The sequence below is a fragment of the Tetrao urogallus genome (assembly GCF_951394365.1).
Source record: "Tetrao urogallus genome assembly, chromosome: 17".
NCBI classification, from domain to species: Eukaryota; Metazoa; Chordata; class Aves; order Galliformes; family Phasianidae; genus Tetrao; species Tetrao urogallus.
In genome coordinates, this window is record NC_136830.1 from 5,630,739 (window position 1) to 5,647,214 (window position 16,476).

Here is a 16,476-nt window from a genome sequence, read left to right on the forward strand (position 1 = left end):
ATTTGTGCTGGGGCTGGCTGAAGGGGTCTCCAGTTTATTTCCTTTTGACAGTGGAGGTGGCACATCATTACTGTTTTTGCATTTTATATAACTCAGTATCTGCATGTGGCCAGTACTCTTTTTGCTTAGAAATATGACGTATGCTGTGTCTTTGAATTGCAGTGTTTAAGACTGTGAAATTTAAAGGTAATTGAAGCAAATTCAGATTCTGTTTTTCAATGTGAATTTCTTTGGCCCACTAGAGACAACTTCTAACAGCAGCAGCAGCCATGTCTGCTGTTGTCTTCCTACAGTAAGAGGTTAAGAATTGACAATCAATGAGCCAGAGATAATAACTTAAAAACATGGAAACTCTGTGGTAAAAACTAAAGAATGAAACCTGTGGCATAATGCATCTGTCAGTATTAGATGCAAATGGGAAATAATGCAGTGTGCAGTGAAAGGCGTTTGGGTTGTGTGTATTTTGCCAAGCATGGGAGCAAATCCTCCTCTTGCACAGAAGCTGAGATTTTGGGTTGGTTGAATCATAGAATGGCCTAGGTTGAAAAGGACCTCAAAAGTCATCTGGTTTCAACTTCCCTGCCATGGGCAGGGTTGCCAGCTATTAGAACAGGCTGCCCAGAGCTGGTGATCTTTGATAAAGCTTCCACCCCTGCTTCCTGAGGTCTGACATGGGAGAGAAAAGCTTCAGTTGGAACCAGCTGCTTGGTGGGCCTCATCTTTTTCAGAGTGCTGTTTGCTTTCCTCAGATCCCAATTAAAACCTGTGTCAAACTTGGGTTTATTAGAAGCAGCCAGAGCTGTGGTATTTATCGTGGAAGGAATGTGCTCCTCACCTTTCCTCTCTTTTGTTTCAGAGTCAGCATTCTTCAGGGGAGGACATGGAAATCTCTGACGATGAGATGAACTCCGCACCCATCACCAGTGCAGAGTGTGCCAAAACCATTGTGGTCAACTCCTCAGTCAGCAACGCAGCCGTCATGGCCCCATCCATCCCTCCTCTGCCACCGCCGCCTGGATTCCCTCCTCTTCCTCCTCCTCCACCACCACCTCCACAGCCGGGTTTTCCGATGCCTCCACCGCTGCCTCCTCCGCCTCCTCCCACACACCCTGCTGTCACCGTGCCCCCTCCACCGCTCCCTGCTCCCCCTGGGGTCCCTCCACCTCACATCTTGCCTCCGCTTCCTCCCTTCCATCCCGGCATGTTCCCAGTCATGCAGGTGGATATGATAAGTGTCTTGGGCAACCACTGGGGTGGCATGCCCATGTCCTTCCAGATGCAAACTCAGATGCTCAGTCGGATGATGCAGGCACAGAACACATACCAGTATCCGCCTTTCATGGCGGGCAGGATGCAGTTTGTGAATCTGCCGCCCTACCGCCCGTTCTCTATGGGAGCAGCTCTTGGTCGTGGGCAGCAGTGGCCGCCACTGCCCAAGTTTGACCCCTCGGTTCCACCGCCGGGTTATGAGCCCAAGAAGGAAGATCCCCACAAAGCCACTGTGGATGGAGTCCTCCTGGTCATCGTGAAGGAACTGAAGGCTATCATGAAAAGGGACCTGAACCGGAAAATGGTTGAAGTGGTTGCATTTCGGGCATTTGATGACTGGTGGGACAAGAAGGAACGGCTGGCAAAGGTAGGCTTCTGTGCTGTGTGTGCTGGGTCACAGTGCTTGTGGCCAGTCTTGGGTAAGAAGGGATCTGGATCTGAATTAAGAAACGAAGCAAAAACAACAAAAAAAACCCTTAAATGTTATGATACCTGGAACTGAAGCAAAAAAATAGAACCACAGAATAGTTTTGCTGTGAGAAACCCTATTGGTTGGGTGCTGAAAGTAAATGGGAAGCAGATATGTCCTGCATCTGCCTCCCTGGTCTCCATGCGAGGTGGGTCAGGAGCAGCAGATTTCAGCCTTGGGACAAGTTAGCACCCAGGTGTTAAACCTGGCTCAGTTTTGTGGTGTTGCTATGTGCATTTCGTGCTACTTTTCCATGAGAACAAATATGGTCTTAGATGAAGGAACCTTGTTCCCCTCCCACTCTGGGGCATGATCCGAGGGGGACAATGAGCAAACCCTCTGTTCTTCCAGACATTCTGAGGGGCTGTAACATCCTCACTTAGAGAGGCATTGCTACCACCCCAGTCCATGAGCTAGGTGATGTCTGAGCATCACTGCAGCCACTGATGCATCTCTGCAGACTTGCCCTGCCAAATCTGAACTCCACTGAGCATCAGTAGTGGGGCAGGCACAGCTGCTCCTTCAGGTAGAATGGGAGAGCCTTCAATGTTAAGCAGCATTGCTATTAAACTCCTAACGTTCAATTTTTTACCCTTGCTTCTCCTCTCTCTTTTCACCCTTTGCTAAAGTCCCAGGGCCTAAAATTGGAGAAGTGTGGAAAATTTTTTTCTGTAGTCCAGGCCACTGGTGGCTGCTTCCAGGAAGGAGTTTGCAGGAGGGAATGACCCCAAGATTGGGATACAAACTGGGGAAGGCTTCTTTCATTGAAGAGGAAGCTGAACTTTGGGTTGTGTGTATTTTGTATTCTGCTCTAAAAAGCAGGAATACTTGAAAACACGGAACCAGAGCTCTCTGTGCCCACTTTGTACAACAAAGTCCAGGAACATCCCCAGTTCCGCACTCCTCCCTCCTCCCCAGTGCTTGTATATGGCAGCAATTAATGCAAAAGCTGAACATTGGCCAAATACATGAGGATTAGTTAAGGGAACAGCTTTGCATGAATTGTCTGATCCTTTCTCAGCCAATTTTGAGCATTCCTCAGCAAGCAAACTGCTCTGTGATTTAATACACAGTGAAATGAGCTCTACCCAAAAAAGCAAGTCCTACAGAAAGATTCATGCAATCTTCACAGTGACTGTTACAATGAGTTGTTTAAAAAATATATAAAAATATAAAAATAACTAAATAAAGCAACACCACAAGCCACAGCTGCCCTTTTTGTTTCAGGTACCAGTTTCCAGAGCAATGCCCTCACAACAGGCTCTGTAAGCTGGTTGCATGTTATCTCTCATGCCTAAGATTGCTCCTTGGTTTACGGAGAGGTTGATATTGCTGCTGCAGAGCAGCTGCTTCCTGACAGTGTGATCTGCTTAGAGCTGGCTGTTGGGCAGTGAGGAGCCTGGTCCTCTGCTCCTGGCTAATGCACAGAACTGCTGCCTTCGTCAGCAGGTACGTGCTAATGGTGCTAGAGTCAGTCCCTGAGCTTCCAGGAGAGCAAGAGGAAGGGATCCCAAAAGCAGCAGCTGAAGTAATCAAGAAATTGTTTTAAACCAGGCTCTGCAGTGAAGAAGGAGAAGCAAGTTGAGGCAGGTGTGCAGCGGTGCTCGGGCTCCTGTATGTACCGTGCTGGGGTTGGGTTTAGAATGTTTCTCTCTCACCTGGAATTTGCAGACCACATTGGTAAGGGAAGCTGGCTGCTCCACAGCGCCTTGGCACAGCACAGGTTGTGCTGAAGGTGAGCAATCTGATGGAACACATGGAAAAACTTGTGTTTTTTGTCCAGGAGCCATTGCTGCTTCAGTGCAGTGTCCGGAGAAGCTTCTGCCAGGCTGTGTGTCATGTTGCACATGGGGAAACCACCCAGGTCTGAGCCTTGTTTCTGCTAGGCCCAGCCATAAGCTGTCCGTGTTTGCCAAAGAGAACAAACTAGGAATATTCAGCTAAGTGGCACCTTCCTGTTGCTGGTAGGTTCCTGTCCAAGGACTGCTTGGGGACACTGGTGGGCTAGGGCTCCACACACTGGCATCACTGATTTTTCTAGAACAGACCAATGCCTCCAGGCACTGTTAGAGCTGAAAGGTCATCAGCACACAAGTGTCTCCCCAAAACATGCCCTTTGTCCCCATTTCCTCCTTCCTAATGGTTTTAATAGGAGCTCCTGATATAATTTTTCCTTTCTGATTAACAGCAGTGAAATAAACTATTATTTTTCAGAGGTTTAGAAGTATAAATAAGTCAACATATGTGCTTGTTTTCATCTTTCTCTCTAGAAATGTACGAGGCAGGTTTGTAGGGAGAAAGATCTTTCAATACCTCGTGTCCTTGGACCATCAGCTGCAGCAGCCCTCCTCTTCCTTCACAGTGGAGATGGAAGCTCATTGTGACTGTGTTTGAGCTCCTCCATGTGCTGGTTCCTGCAGTCAACGTGTCCCTCTGTACAAAGGCTTCCAGAAGCCTTGTGGTTTTATTTTTGGGCTTTTTCTTTATTCGTTTTCCCGGGCTGCTCAGCAGTGTTCAGTCAGAAATTATCTATGGAGCGTTTCTGACTGCTTCTGAACTTTCTGGGGCTGTTTAGGCTGGGGAAAAGGAGGCTGAGGGGAGACCTTATTGCTCTCTTCCAATAACTGAAAGGTGCTTACAGCAAGAGCAGGGTTAGTTTCTTCTCACTGGTGACAGGTGATAGAACAAGGGGAAATGGCCTTAAGTTGCACCAAGGGAAGTTTAGGTTGGATATCAGGAAAAACTTTAAAGAAAGGGTTGTTAAGCACTGGATTAGGCTCCCCAGGGAGGTGGTTGTCACCATCCCTGGGTGTGTTTAAACTGTTTGGATGCGGTGCTCAGGGACATGATTTATCAGAGGGTTGTTAGAGTTAGGGTAGTTTGGCTAGGTTGCGGTTGGACTCAATGATCTTTAAGGTCTTTTCCAACCTGAGCAATTCTATGATTCAGCACTGCATAGAAACACAGCATACTTATCACTCCAATGCCTCAGCTTTTGTTTCTCCCTTTTCTGGCTGCTATATTAACATGGCTGCTGCTGATTGCCAAAAACATATTGCTATGGGTGTAAAGTGGGGAAAACTCAAAGGTAAAGCTAGTGTCCTAGGTCAGGCATGATGGAAAACGTGTGGGGCGAGCACTGTGAAGGAGCATGTTGCTGAGGAGGCAGCATGTACCGTGGTCTTTGCCTGGAAAACACTTTCCAAGTCTAGTGCTGCTTGGGTGGCTGAGCAAGATGCATTAAGCACAGTGCCAGGAATAACCAACTATCCCTGGGCGTGGAGGGCTGCTGTCTGAGTTCTCTGCTTGATATTCCCATTAGTACTGTCCTTTATTAGCAGGAGAGTTGAGCTTACACTTCCTTTTCAGTGATTACAATCTAGCAAATTAGCTCTGTTAGTGTCTGTAAGTGAAAATGACTTTTAGCTGATGTTGCACCACTGACTGATGCAAGTGAACATTACCTCCAGTGTCCTTTGCTCAGGACAGGCATGCAGTGATGTCGGTCTGCTTTGCTACTTGATGGCTCTAAATGCAAGATCTCTTGGTGTCCATGCCAAACTACTCCTCTGAGAGTCCCCTCAGGTTTGTCTTCAGCAGTTTTAGTGCCTGTGCAGAGCAAATACCTTGTTAAAATGTAAAGGGGAGGTTTCTCGAAGATGGGAAGGTCTTACTGCCAGCAAGAGCTTCTGCACTTTCTCCCTTTCAAGTGTTGTGGTCATGTGGTGCATGTCCAGATGCCTTCACAGAAACTGATGCCTAACTTAGGGACAGGTGTTTTGTGAAATGCAGCTATCTAAATTGCTTCTGGAGTTCACATTCTCCCTAGGAAACTTCTCCTGTTTTAAAGGTCTTTTTTTTTTCTTTTTTTTTTTTTTCCCTTCTGTTGCAGGCATCTCTCACACCAGTGAAGTCTGGAGGAGAGCTGGAGGAGAAACCAAAGCCAAAGGATCGAATCACATCTTGCCTCTTGGAGAACTGGAACAAAGGCGAAGGCCTGGGATACGAGGGAATTGGCTTGGGCATTGGGTTACGAGGGGCCATCCGGTTGCCATCCTTCAAGGTGAAAACAAAGATCTGTCTTCATTACACTAACATTCCCTAAAGGTGCAGTAGGAGAACAAACCTTGCTAGGTTTGTGCCCCAAAGCCCCACAGCTCTTAGCCGCACACTGATCCCTTGTAAGATTCCTTCCTCCAGTATCCCTTCTAACCCACCAGTGAAAAAACAAGGATGCTCTTACCCAGCCTTAGCTTTCATCTACTGCTTGTGTGAACTGTCAGTAAAGGATTTCTGCTCTGTAAGGTAAATGGAGCATGCGCCCATGTCAGCTGAGGCAGTTTCAGCACGGTTGTAAAAATATGCTTATGCTAGTAGCACTTTACACAGTTATTTCTTTGCTTAGAACTCTGTAAGCAGTTTATTCAGAGCTGGATTTACCATTCATAATAGGCCTGTAGCACCACTAGATTCCTGGATTTTGAGGCTTGGCTCTTTTGCATAAGTTGACTGTAATGTCTTACAGTTTGGCAGCTGAGTCACACCTGAAATTTGATTTAAAATGTTTTCTACCTCATGTGAGTTTATGGGATCAGACTTACAACTATGGGGTCATTAATTTTGAAGATTATTTGTGCCTTCTGCCAAGAAGTAGAAGCATAAAAAATGAAAGTTTTTTTTTCTTTAGTAGTTTAAGCAAAAAATAAGCGGTGTTAGAGAGGACTTCCTTGAAACTGAAGTTTTGAATACAAAGAGAAAGCATGTAAAGATTTGGGACTAGAGATTCAGGAGTCTTGATTTAAAATAAAACTTGTTTCAAGGTTCTTTAAGATATTGTAGGCTCAGACTCCTTTTCTGTTCTGCTACAACTCAGACCGATGCATTTGTCACAAGCTAAATCTGTCAGATTCAAAGTACCTGATGATGACATGCACCATGCTGACATGGAAAGTGTTTTGATTTAAAATGAAGGGGTGGAATTTCATTCACAGTAAAATGCTGTTTGCAAGAAAATAAAAGGATCAAGAGCTGGGAAAGTGGCCCTTGATTTCTGGGTGTAAGTCACAGTAGCAAAGTGAAGCAGTAGCAGTTTAAGAAGTTGATTTCTGCTGTTTCTAAACTCTTTTAGAAATGCAAATTTTGTCTTTTGTTCAGGTGAAAAGAAAGGAGCCACCAGAAGCTGCCTCAGCAGGAGATCAGAAGAGAATCCGGCCTTCTACTTCTGTTGACGATGAAGATGAAGGTTTGCACAGCACATTTGTTTCAAACCCGAGCAGATGCAAGCCACATGCAAGCTGAATTCTTTTAAACTTCACAGCAGTGTGCTCACTTACAGTTAGACACAGAGTAAAGGATTTGAGCCGAAGCCCTGCCTCTTGCAAAACTCTCATCAGCTGGGAGGTGTCTCCTATGGATTCAGTTATCTTACATTCACTGGTGGGAAATTTAAGACCTGCATGTTACAAACACTCATGCCCTTTTGTAGATTTGGTGATGCAGAGCTGGTCACCCAGTAGAGGGAGCTCAGGTTAGTTCATGGACTGTATTCTAGAGGCGTGCTTGCAAATCACTGTGTATGTGGAGGGAGAAAGCAAGTAAGGGACAGTTTGCCCTGCGCAGTTTTTAAATTTATTTGCTGGAAGAATCTATTTTCAAATATTAACTTTTTTTTCCCCCCCTGGAAACATGGAAGAATGGACATAAGGGTATTCAAAGCCTCATGTCTTTATTTTGCATTAAAAAGTGGATTTAAAATAGTTGCACTATAAACTTGATTCAGACTAGTAATTGATTTTAAAGTTAAAGCATAGAAACAAAGGTTTTGCTTTTTGTTTTGGGTTTTTTTTTTTAACTGAAAAGAGAGAGGAATTAAGTCATAAGAACCAAGGTTAACTAAACTTTTCATAACTAGACCCACAAATCCATCAGTTCTTCAAGAAGTAAAGCAAACCCTGAGTTGTTAAAGCATTAGTATCCCTCAGTGTGTCTCTGTTTAGGGAAGCGTACAGGGAGTTTCCCGACATGAATCATGCATTGTCCCTTCCTTCTGATTCATGAGGAAGCTTGACTCCACTGGTGCAATATATTCTTATGTTTCTTGATTCAGCCTCTTCTGTATTCTATTCTGATATTCCTGTCTCAAAAATACATTTTTCTTAAGGATGGTACAGTTTTGTATTACTGTTCTCCAAGCAGTGTCCAAGACTGTGGGATGAGACAACCTCTTTGGCTTTCCTATCATGATCTCATGGTGCCATGTCTCTTAGCTGTTCCACCTAGAGTTGTCAGCTTTGACTTCCTGCATAACCCCTTCCTTGGGACTTTCAACACTTTGCACCCAGTCTCACCCTCACTTGCACTGTGAAATTAGTAAGTGCCTGTGAGCTTGGGGACTCACACCACATGGACACATTGCCCCAACTTTGATCTTCCCAAAGCAAAAGCTTTCACAATGTTGTCTGCAAGTCTCTTGCAAAATATTTGATGTCAGTTTCCTTGGTTTTGCTCACCAGAGTTGGAGAGGGACAGAGATGCTTCTGATACCACATCCGACCTGTCAAAGAAGGATGCAGAAGCAGTGGGGCTGAGGCGGCGACCAGCAAGGCCACTGGAGCTCGACAGCGAGGGGGAAGAGGGAGATGAGACATCAGGGAAAGAGGAAGAGTCTTCCTCAGAGAAAGAAGAGGAGCAGGAGGAAGAAGGAGGCTTGGTGAAAGCAGCACCTGGCAAGGTGTGTTGGTTTGTGATTGCAGTTCTGAATGCTGTCTGTCATTAAAAGGGGTCCTAGTAATTCCAAATCTCAATGTTATTTTCTCTAGAAGATGAGTGCTTGTCATAGGGTCTCTCCTAAAATAATCTCTGTATGAGAGAACCCCTCAGTTTCTCTGATCAGCATCTCTGAGAGTCACTGGTAATTACTGTAGTGACAGCCAGGTCAGTGGGTCAGACACTGTTAATTTCTCACAGTGCTTTCTTGTGAAGGAGGAAGAGGAGGATGAAGATGATGAGGAAGATGAAGATGACGATGAGGATGATGAAGATGAAGAGGATTATGAAGAGACAGGTGTTGAAACAAGTGACAAAGAGGAAGAGCAGGACTCTGAAGAGGGTAAGCAATTCCAAGGAAAGCAGCAAGTTTGTCTTTCAGGTCATTTGGGATCTCCCTTTTGCACTCTATTCGTAAGCCAGTGTTTATTTGTGCACCCCTTTGACTGAAAGGCAGTTCTGTACCAGGTAATTTATGCAGATATACATAGTCTCAGTACAAATGTATTTAAGAGACAGTCTGCCAAGAGAGTGATATGGGCAGGGTGCCAGGCAGTGCTAGCTCTACTGCTAATGGAGCTGCCTGCTGTATGGTGATTGCTGTTAGCATCCAAATACTTGGTTTAATAATCCCTCCAAAAATAAACTGTGAGATTTTGAGACTTTGATTCCTTCAAATCCACCTGTTGCTGCTGATGTTATTACAAGTGTGGAAACAATATTTGTTCCTATAGTAGAGCCTGATTGTTTACTGAAGTCAGAAAGCAGAACTAATGGTAACCTGCTCTTCTTGTAGAAGATGTAGCGAGTCCCTCATCTTCCAAGGCTGAAGTTGAATCATCAGATGAAAGTGAGGACTCCTCTGAATTTGAATCAAGTTCTGACTCAGATGAAGATGATGAGGAGGAGGAGGAGGAGGATGAAGATGAAGAGGAGGAGGAGGAAGAAGAAGAGGTGGCTGAAGATCAAGACAGAGAAGCCATGGTTGCTGAGACGGAGCATGAACCTGCCAGTCATGAGCTTCTCGATGATAAGAGGGAGACCATTTTGGAGCTATATCCTGTGGACTACATGGATGCAACGGGCTTGGGACTCTCAGAGCCAGCTTTGGTAGAGAAGGATGAAGGGATGGAAGAAGTCAAAGCAGAGGAAAGTGAATGTGATCAAGTCCCAGAGGAATCTATTGCTGCTGAAACACTCAAACAGTTGGTTATGGAAAGAGACCAGGAGCCAAAACTTGCACTGTCTCCCATCTGCAGGCCAGGTATAGTCTTCCTTTTGGTTTGGCACTTATTGTTTTTCCAAATACAGTATTCTTGCAGCATCCAGTATGTATGATTTTGTTTCCGTTGTTCTTTCTTTCTTCTTGGCTCTAGGCTAGGGATTATCTGTATCTTTTCTTCCTAGTAAAGTTCAGCACAGAGCTTTTTGCTTGGACAGATAATGGTAGGTTTTGTATCCAGAATCTTGTCCTGGACCAATTTAGTTAGTGTCCTGCAGGAGCTGAGTGGTTGTTATCATCCAGAGGTGACTGGAAGGTGTGATGGCTGAAGCTCAAGTTAGTAAAGCTGTGGCTGCTAAAATGAAGCATGTATCTGTGCCTAATGAGTCATTACTGACTGTTCTTGGTTTTAATACCAAAGAAGTATGTGACTGTTAAACTGCATGTGGCAGGTGAGTAGAGTTTTAGAATTGTATCTGATTCATGGTACTTATTTTTATCATTTTAAACTTAGTTCTTTTAAGTGAACGATACCCCCTGATTTGCTGGAAGAACAAATTTGTCTTGATTCAGTACATAGTTGTGTATAGCCCATGAAGACTAGAATAGGAGTAGAATGCAAAAAGCTTGGCAAATTCTGCAGCAGGAAGGGGGGAGCCAGCAGGGAGTGCGTGTCTAGTGTAGTGAGCCTCAAGCAGGTTGGGTGTCTGAGGGCTGTAGATCTGGGAACTGGGCAGTATTTTGTCACCTGCAGAGCTGGAAATCAGGTCTCTGCCCAGGATATCACTCCTTGGCTGTTATAAAATCCGAAAGACGTAAAGGCTAGATGTTAAATCAGGCACAAGCTCAAACTGCAGCATTCTTATTGTGCTTGCCCAGCCTGGTCATACAGGAGTGACGCGGGTCTGACCCTTCTCCTGTGATTCTCTGGTTCATTCAGCACAGATGGACAACAGTTCCCCTCCAGTTCTCCAGGCGTTTCCCCTTCCTTTTGCTTTCCCACTTGAAAATGCTATTTTGAGCTGCCTAAGATGATTCACTGTTGATTCATTTTGGCCCTGGATCTAAGGAGGTAAATAAACTCCAGACAAATGAGCCTGCTGCAGAGAGAGAGCAGCATATAAATTGCCTCACTGATACCATCTGAGTGACTCCTCATTCATTACAAGGGCTTTCCATTTCCTTCATGTGTTGTTTAGGGGTGTTATGCTTTTCCCTTCCTTGTTTCTATCCTTGGAGAGCTGAGGGTACTTCTTAGCCCTACAATTAGTTTACCTGCCCAATCAGAAAAGCTGACTGCTTGGGGCTCTGACACATGTCCTCCACAGCCTTTGCCCTGCAGTTCACTAATGCTTTTTATGTCTGCAAAAAGGTGGTCAGGGGGTTTGAAAGCAGAAAGCCTTTGTTCTGGGCTGTGTAGTAGCTAATTCTCAAATTAATAGTGTGTTTTTTTAATGGTCGATTAGGGATGTCTGTGGTAGTGTCTAATTATTCCATACTCTGTCTCCAAAATGTAAAGCACTGGTGCTTTTAAAGCTTCCCAGTGGAACTGAACTGCTCTGTAACTGCAGCATCTTTAATCTGCCTTTACTGGCAAGTGGTGTGTAACCAAGTGGAAGCAACACTTGTGATTCTTTAATTTTTTTTTTCCCTAGTGGAAGAGCCTGAACCCATCGTCATGCTGGAGCCGGAGGTACAAGAATGCCCAAAGCCTGAATCGCAAGATGAGGCTGGCACAGTCTGTCTCTCGACTCCAGTGGCAGTCTTTGGAGAACCTCTGCCCAACAAAAGCAGCTTCTTTAGGAAGTCTGATGACAGCTGCTTAGAAACACATGTTAAGACAAAGCTGCCCTCTGCAGTGGAGGAGGAGGACAGGTTGCCTCGCACACCTGGACGGGAAGCAGTGGTCCATTCAGAGACTGATATTCTTTTGCTCCCAGCCCACAAGGTGCCATCCTCCACACTTCCCTTACCATCGACTCCTGGTAAAGAGGAATCTGTAGTCCCTCCAGAAAAATTCCATGAACAATTAATGGTGACCAAAACGTCCATAGAAGAGGAGATTCCTAGGACTCCTGGGCGGGACATTTTGGCCAAGTCTTCACACCCCCTTGCAAAGTCGCAGAGCACAGACACTGTTCCAGCCACGCCAGGAAGTGATGCTCCCCTTACAGGAAGCAGCTTGACCCTCAGTTCCCCTCAAGTCCCAGGGAGCCCCTTTTCCTACCCATCCCAGTCTCCTGGCATTAACAGTGGCATTCCTCGGACTCCTGGGAGAGATTTCAATTTCACGCCTACTTTCCCAGAGGCTGGTGCTACCATTCCTTGCCTTCTGTCTGGCAAGAAACAGTCAGAGGATGACCTAGAAGAGAAACCTTTTAAAGAGCCTCTTGGTGCTTCCCTTACTATCAGCATGAACAGCGTTCCTTCTCCTATCCCCTTTGCCAGCCCCACGCAAGCAGATTTCCGCACAGACATGGGCTTGCCACCTAACGAGGCAATACCCATCGCAGCCCTGCCATGCATGCCTGGAGATGGAAGAATGCCCATCGAGGAGTGCAAGGCGGAAGTAAAATCTGTTTTGCTCTCGCCAGAAGCACCCGTTGGTGCATCTATTCTTCCTCCACCACCACCACCTTCTGTTCTTCCCAAAAGGAGGCCGGGTCGGCCAAGGCGGTCCCCACCTTCTGTCCTCTCATTGGATATGTACTCGGGCAAAGCCATCGAGCCACCCCCTGTCCCTGTGGCTTTGGTGGAAAGTGCTATGAGCAAAGAGCTACTGAGTGCACACCCCGATGCTTTCTATGGACTGAAGGACCCTGAAGCCGTCACCCTAGATTTCAGGAATGACAGCTTCCACGAGAAAATAGCAGCTGAGACAGTTGCAGAGAAACTGCCATTTAAGGAATTGGAGAACCAGTGGAATGAAGATTTCAAGGAAGAAGAAGCTCACGTGAAGCCTAAAAGACAGTGGCGAAGGCAGAAGAAGTCACCCGAGCACCTCCCAGTGATTCCTTCCCCAGAGTACTCCCCACCCCAGCCTCAGTTCAGGCCACGCTCCGAGTTTGAGGAGATGACCATTTTGTATGATATTTGGAATGGAGGCATAGATGAGGAAGATATCAAATTCATGTGTATCACGTATGACCGCCTCCTGCAGCAGGACAATGGTATGGACTGGCTCAATGACACACTGTGGGTATTCCATCCCTATATCCTTTCTCACTGGTGCTCTGCATTACACAACACTTGCAAGATGATCATTTTTTGCAAAAATGATGGGTAACGTATGGGTATTTTTGCAAAAATAATGGGCAGAAGAAGCCTTTGCTTATTAGAATAGCAATTACTTATTCCAGTAGAGAATTTTAGACTTTTATTCCTGAAGCTGTAATACAGAAATATTGCAGAAGTGGCTGTTGTGCTGCATTTTCCAGCTAGGACTGAAGGGAAATCTGTATGTATCTCTTCTGGGGAGATTTCTGGGAAGCTACTTTGTATGTTAGACAAGACAAACTGCGCTGCCCCATGTACTGCTAAAGATTTGTGGAATTAAAATATCTGATCCCCTAACTCCTCGAGGGAGCAGATTTACTGAGGCCTGTAAGGGCAGATTCTCCCAGCCTTCTGGGCTGAGTGCCTATGGCTGATCCATTGCACCTTACCCAAGGCAGGGGGGTGAGATTGCTGTACTGAGCTCAGCATGGTGTCTTCAGAGCTTGGGGTGACTTCTGGAGGGGAAACAAAAGTGTTCTTTCAAAACTCCAAGGAAAAGGGTGCAGCCAGATGGGTGGGCAGCTGCTGTCTGTGTTCACGGTTGGTGCTGCAGGGAAATCTTTTTCCAAAAAGGTTTTTCTTGACAGTTAAATGTTCTTATGTTTAAAACACTTTTTTCTTAATTTCCCGAAGCATGCAGCTAAGGAAAGAGCTGGGTTTTCCTGTAGGCATATGGGCTTGAGGAATTTTTTTAAAATAGAATTGTTTCTTGCAGCCTCTCCCAACAGCATTCCCCATTTTCCAAGCTGCAGCTGCTAGCTCCGTGTAACCACAGGAGGTTTTTTGTCTGATAACCACCTGGCAGCTGCTTTGCTCCTTAACTTCTTTCCACCTACCAGCTTTTCCACCCCCAAGAAAAAGAAGCGGGACGATGGGATGCGGGAGCACGTCACGGGCTGTGCACGAAGCGAAGGCTATTACAAAATCGATAAGAAGGACAAACTCAAATACCTCAATAATAGCCGAGCTTTTGCAGAGGAGCCTCCAGCTGACACGCAGGTGAGGGCATGTCTTCTGCTGATCACCAGGTGTGAATCAGATTTGACTTTGTGTGGCCTTGTGCCCGCTGCAGCCCACCTTTTGGCAGGGAGGGAGATGATGCTGTTGCTGTGCCTGTGTTGAGCTGGCCGTTTAGGTAATGCTGCTGTTCAAAGTAGGGTGTTTCAGAAGGCCACGTGTTCTGTGATGATATGGCACAAGAGACTGCACATGGGTAGGGTTGCAGGGCGCTTTGTCCGTTGGGTCAGCTCTGAAGATGCATTTGTCCTCAGGGGATGAGCATCCCTGCCCAACCTCACGCTTCCACGCGGGCTGGCTCCGAGCGGCGGTCAGAGCAGCGCAGGCTCCTCTCCTCCTTCACTGGTAGCTGTGACAGCGACCTGCTCAAGTTCAACCAGCTCAAGGTAGGTCCCTGTGGGCAGGCTGCATTGGGCAGAGGCTGGCTGGGAGCAGCAGGCTGAGACCAGGGCAAGACAGACAGGGATCTCAGTGCTGGGCACCTCTGTGTGTGCCCCAGGCCTGAAAGGGGCCCAGAATGGAACTGTTGCTTTGCCTTCTGGCAGAAGTCTCTATACAGGCTGGGTCGGAGGTGCTCAGCTGGGGAGTTGAGTTCTGCAGCCCTGCTGTCATAGCAGCTCTGGTGAGCAGAAGAGCTGCTCTCAGTGGATCACCCAACACAGAGCCTCTTTGTGGTACAAAGCTCTTCTGTGCTTCCATTTAACCGAACTTAAAGATCTCTGTGGTCTAATTCACCTAAAAATAGAAACACTGGGAAAACAGGGCACTCTAGTCCATTGTGCTCCCTTGTGAGGAGCAGAGGTGTGATCTGCCTGGTAAATGGCTGTAAATAAGTGCATGAGCATATTAAGGCCAAGGCAGAATCATCAAGGCTGTGCAGAACTGAGACCCCAAGCGGTCTGTTCTCCAAAGCAGCATGTGGTCAGTGGTACAGACCCAAGACCTGTGCCTCTGTGGGACCTCCTGTGTCCCCTGTACTGCCCTCCTGTCACTGAAAGAAGTTGGAAGGAATTTGGGTTGGCTTGAAGCACTACTTGTGGCTAGGGCCAGCCTTTCTCTTTCCATGTTTTCTCTTTCCACGTTGGGACTAATTCAGGGTTTCTGGGGTGTTTTCTTCATGCAGTTCCGGAAGAAAAAGCTAAAATTCTGCAAGAGCCACATTCACGACTGGGGCCTTTTTGCCATGGAGCCCATTGCAGCTGATGAGATGGTGATTGAGTACGTGGGTCAGAACATCAGGCAGGTAAGCTGAAACATGAGTGAAATCTGATCAAAACCCAGCTGAAAGAAGTGACTGAGTCTGATGGCTGGGCTGGTGTCCCTGCTGTAGGTCATTAGCTATGTGATCTAGGCAGACTGGCATGTGGTTTAAAAGAACAGGCTGGATTTTCAACACCCCATGGAAATAAAGTGATCAAATCCTTAGGGAGTAAGCCTTCCAGAAGCCTATTCTGAACTTCTGGATATTTGGCATCATGTGTCTTGAGCAGCACAAGCACAGCTGAGGTGAGCCTTGTGTAGGTCTTTGCTCCCAGATCATTCCTGCTTTGTGTTCTAATGCCACACGTGGGGTTTTCTGTAGGTCATTGCTGACATGCGTGAAAAGCGATATGAGGATGAAGGCATTGGGAGCAGTTACATGTTCAGAGTTGACCATGACACAATCATCGATGCTACAAAGTGTGGAAACTTTGCCAGGTTTATTAATCACAGCTGCAATGTAAGTATTGGTGTACTGTTTTTTCCCCCCTCATATAATTGTACTCTGACATACAGAAAAACCTATTGAGTCCTCACTGTTCCTCACTGATCAGGAACACACTGAGAAGTAGCAAGGGTTAGGATTAAGTTAAGGAGCTGCAGCAGATCAAAGCTGGGTCTAAACGTCTAAACCTGTGTAAGGAAGAGATTTGAAGGAGCTGAGAAATTAAATATGCAGTGAGACAGAGTGCAGTCAGAATCCTCCTGACCATATTGTGGGACGCTGATGAATACTGTTCAACCACATCTAATAAGTATTTCCTTAAAACAATTTTAGCAGCTGTTCTGCTGTGGGAACGATCTCATTCTAGTGCCCACATGGGAAAAGCAGTCTTGCCCTGGTAGGTGGAGAAACTGCTTTCCCCTGTGTTTTGTGCTGCAGTTGTCACTCAGAGACTTCTGGATGTCCAACCATGTTACTGAGCATTAGCTGAGCTACGGTTAGTCCATGACAAACTTGGTAGAACATTGTGTGGGCTCCTGTGCACTGCAGATGACCACAGTGCCTGTTTTGGAGAAGCACCATTAAGGATGCTCTGGTTTCTGGCTTCGTGCCTCCAAGGCTCCCAGGCTCTGGGAGCATGGCTGAGGCTGGCTGGGAAAGCCACGGCCCTGCTCTATGTTGGAATAATTGTGTGGAGGCTGGGAAGTCGTGGCATCAGGAACCTAAATCATTACCTGTTCTATCACCCTGCAG

At 46.3% G+C, this 16,476-nt stretch overlaps 1 protein-coding gene across 1 annotated transcript in view; it reads left to right on the forward strand.

The window, feature by feature from the left end:
- The window catches only part of SETD1B (SET domain containing 1B, histone lysine methyltransferase), a gene marked incomplete at its 3' end in the record, with an annotated part of 41,742 nt that overhangs the window by 25,092 nt on the left and 174 nt on the right, over positions 1 to 16,476 (forward strand). Inside the window, exons 7-17 of the mRNA XM_079544066.1 lie at positions 857 to 1,636; positions 5,631 to 5,801; positions 6,893 to 6,980; positions 8,251 to 8,468; positions 8,720 to 8,846; positions 9,300 to 9,767; positions 11,381 to 12,953; positions 13,841 to 14,000; positions 14,273 to 14,404; positions 15,142 to 15,261; positions 15,601 to 15,738. Coding sequence (XP_079400192.1) covers positions 857 to 1,636; positions 5,631 to 5,801; positions 6,893 to 6,980; positions 8,251 to 8,468; positions 8,720 to 8,846; positions 9,300 to 9,767; positions 11,381 to 12,953; positions 13,841 to 14,000; positions 14,273 to 14,404; positions 15,142 to 15,261; positions 15,601 to 15,738 — 3,975 coding nt within the window. The remainder of the gene's footprint in view (positions 1 to 856; positions 1,637 to 5,630; positions 5,802 to 6,892; positions 6,981 to 8,250; positions 8,469 to 8,719; positions 8,847 to 9,299; positions 9,768 to 11,380; positions 12,954 to 13,840; positions 14,001 to 14,272; positions 14,405 to 15,141; positions 15,262 to 15,600; positions 15,739 to 16,476) is intronic.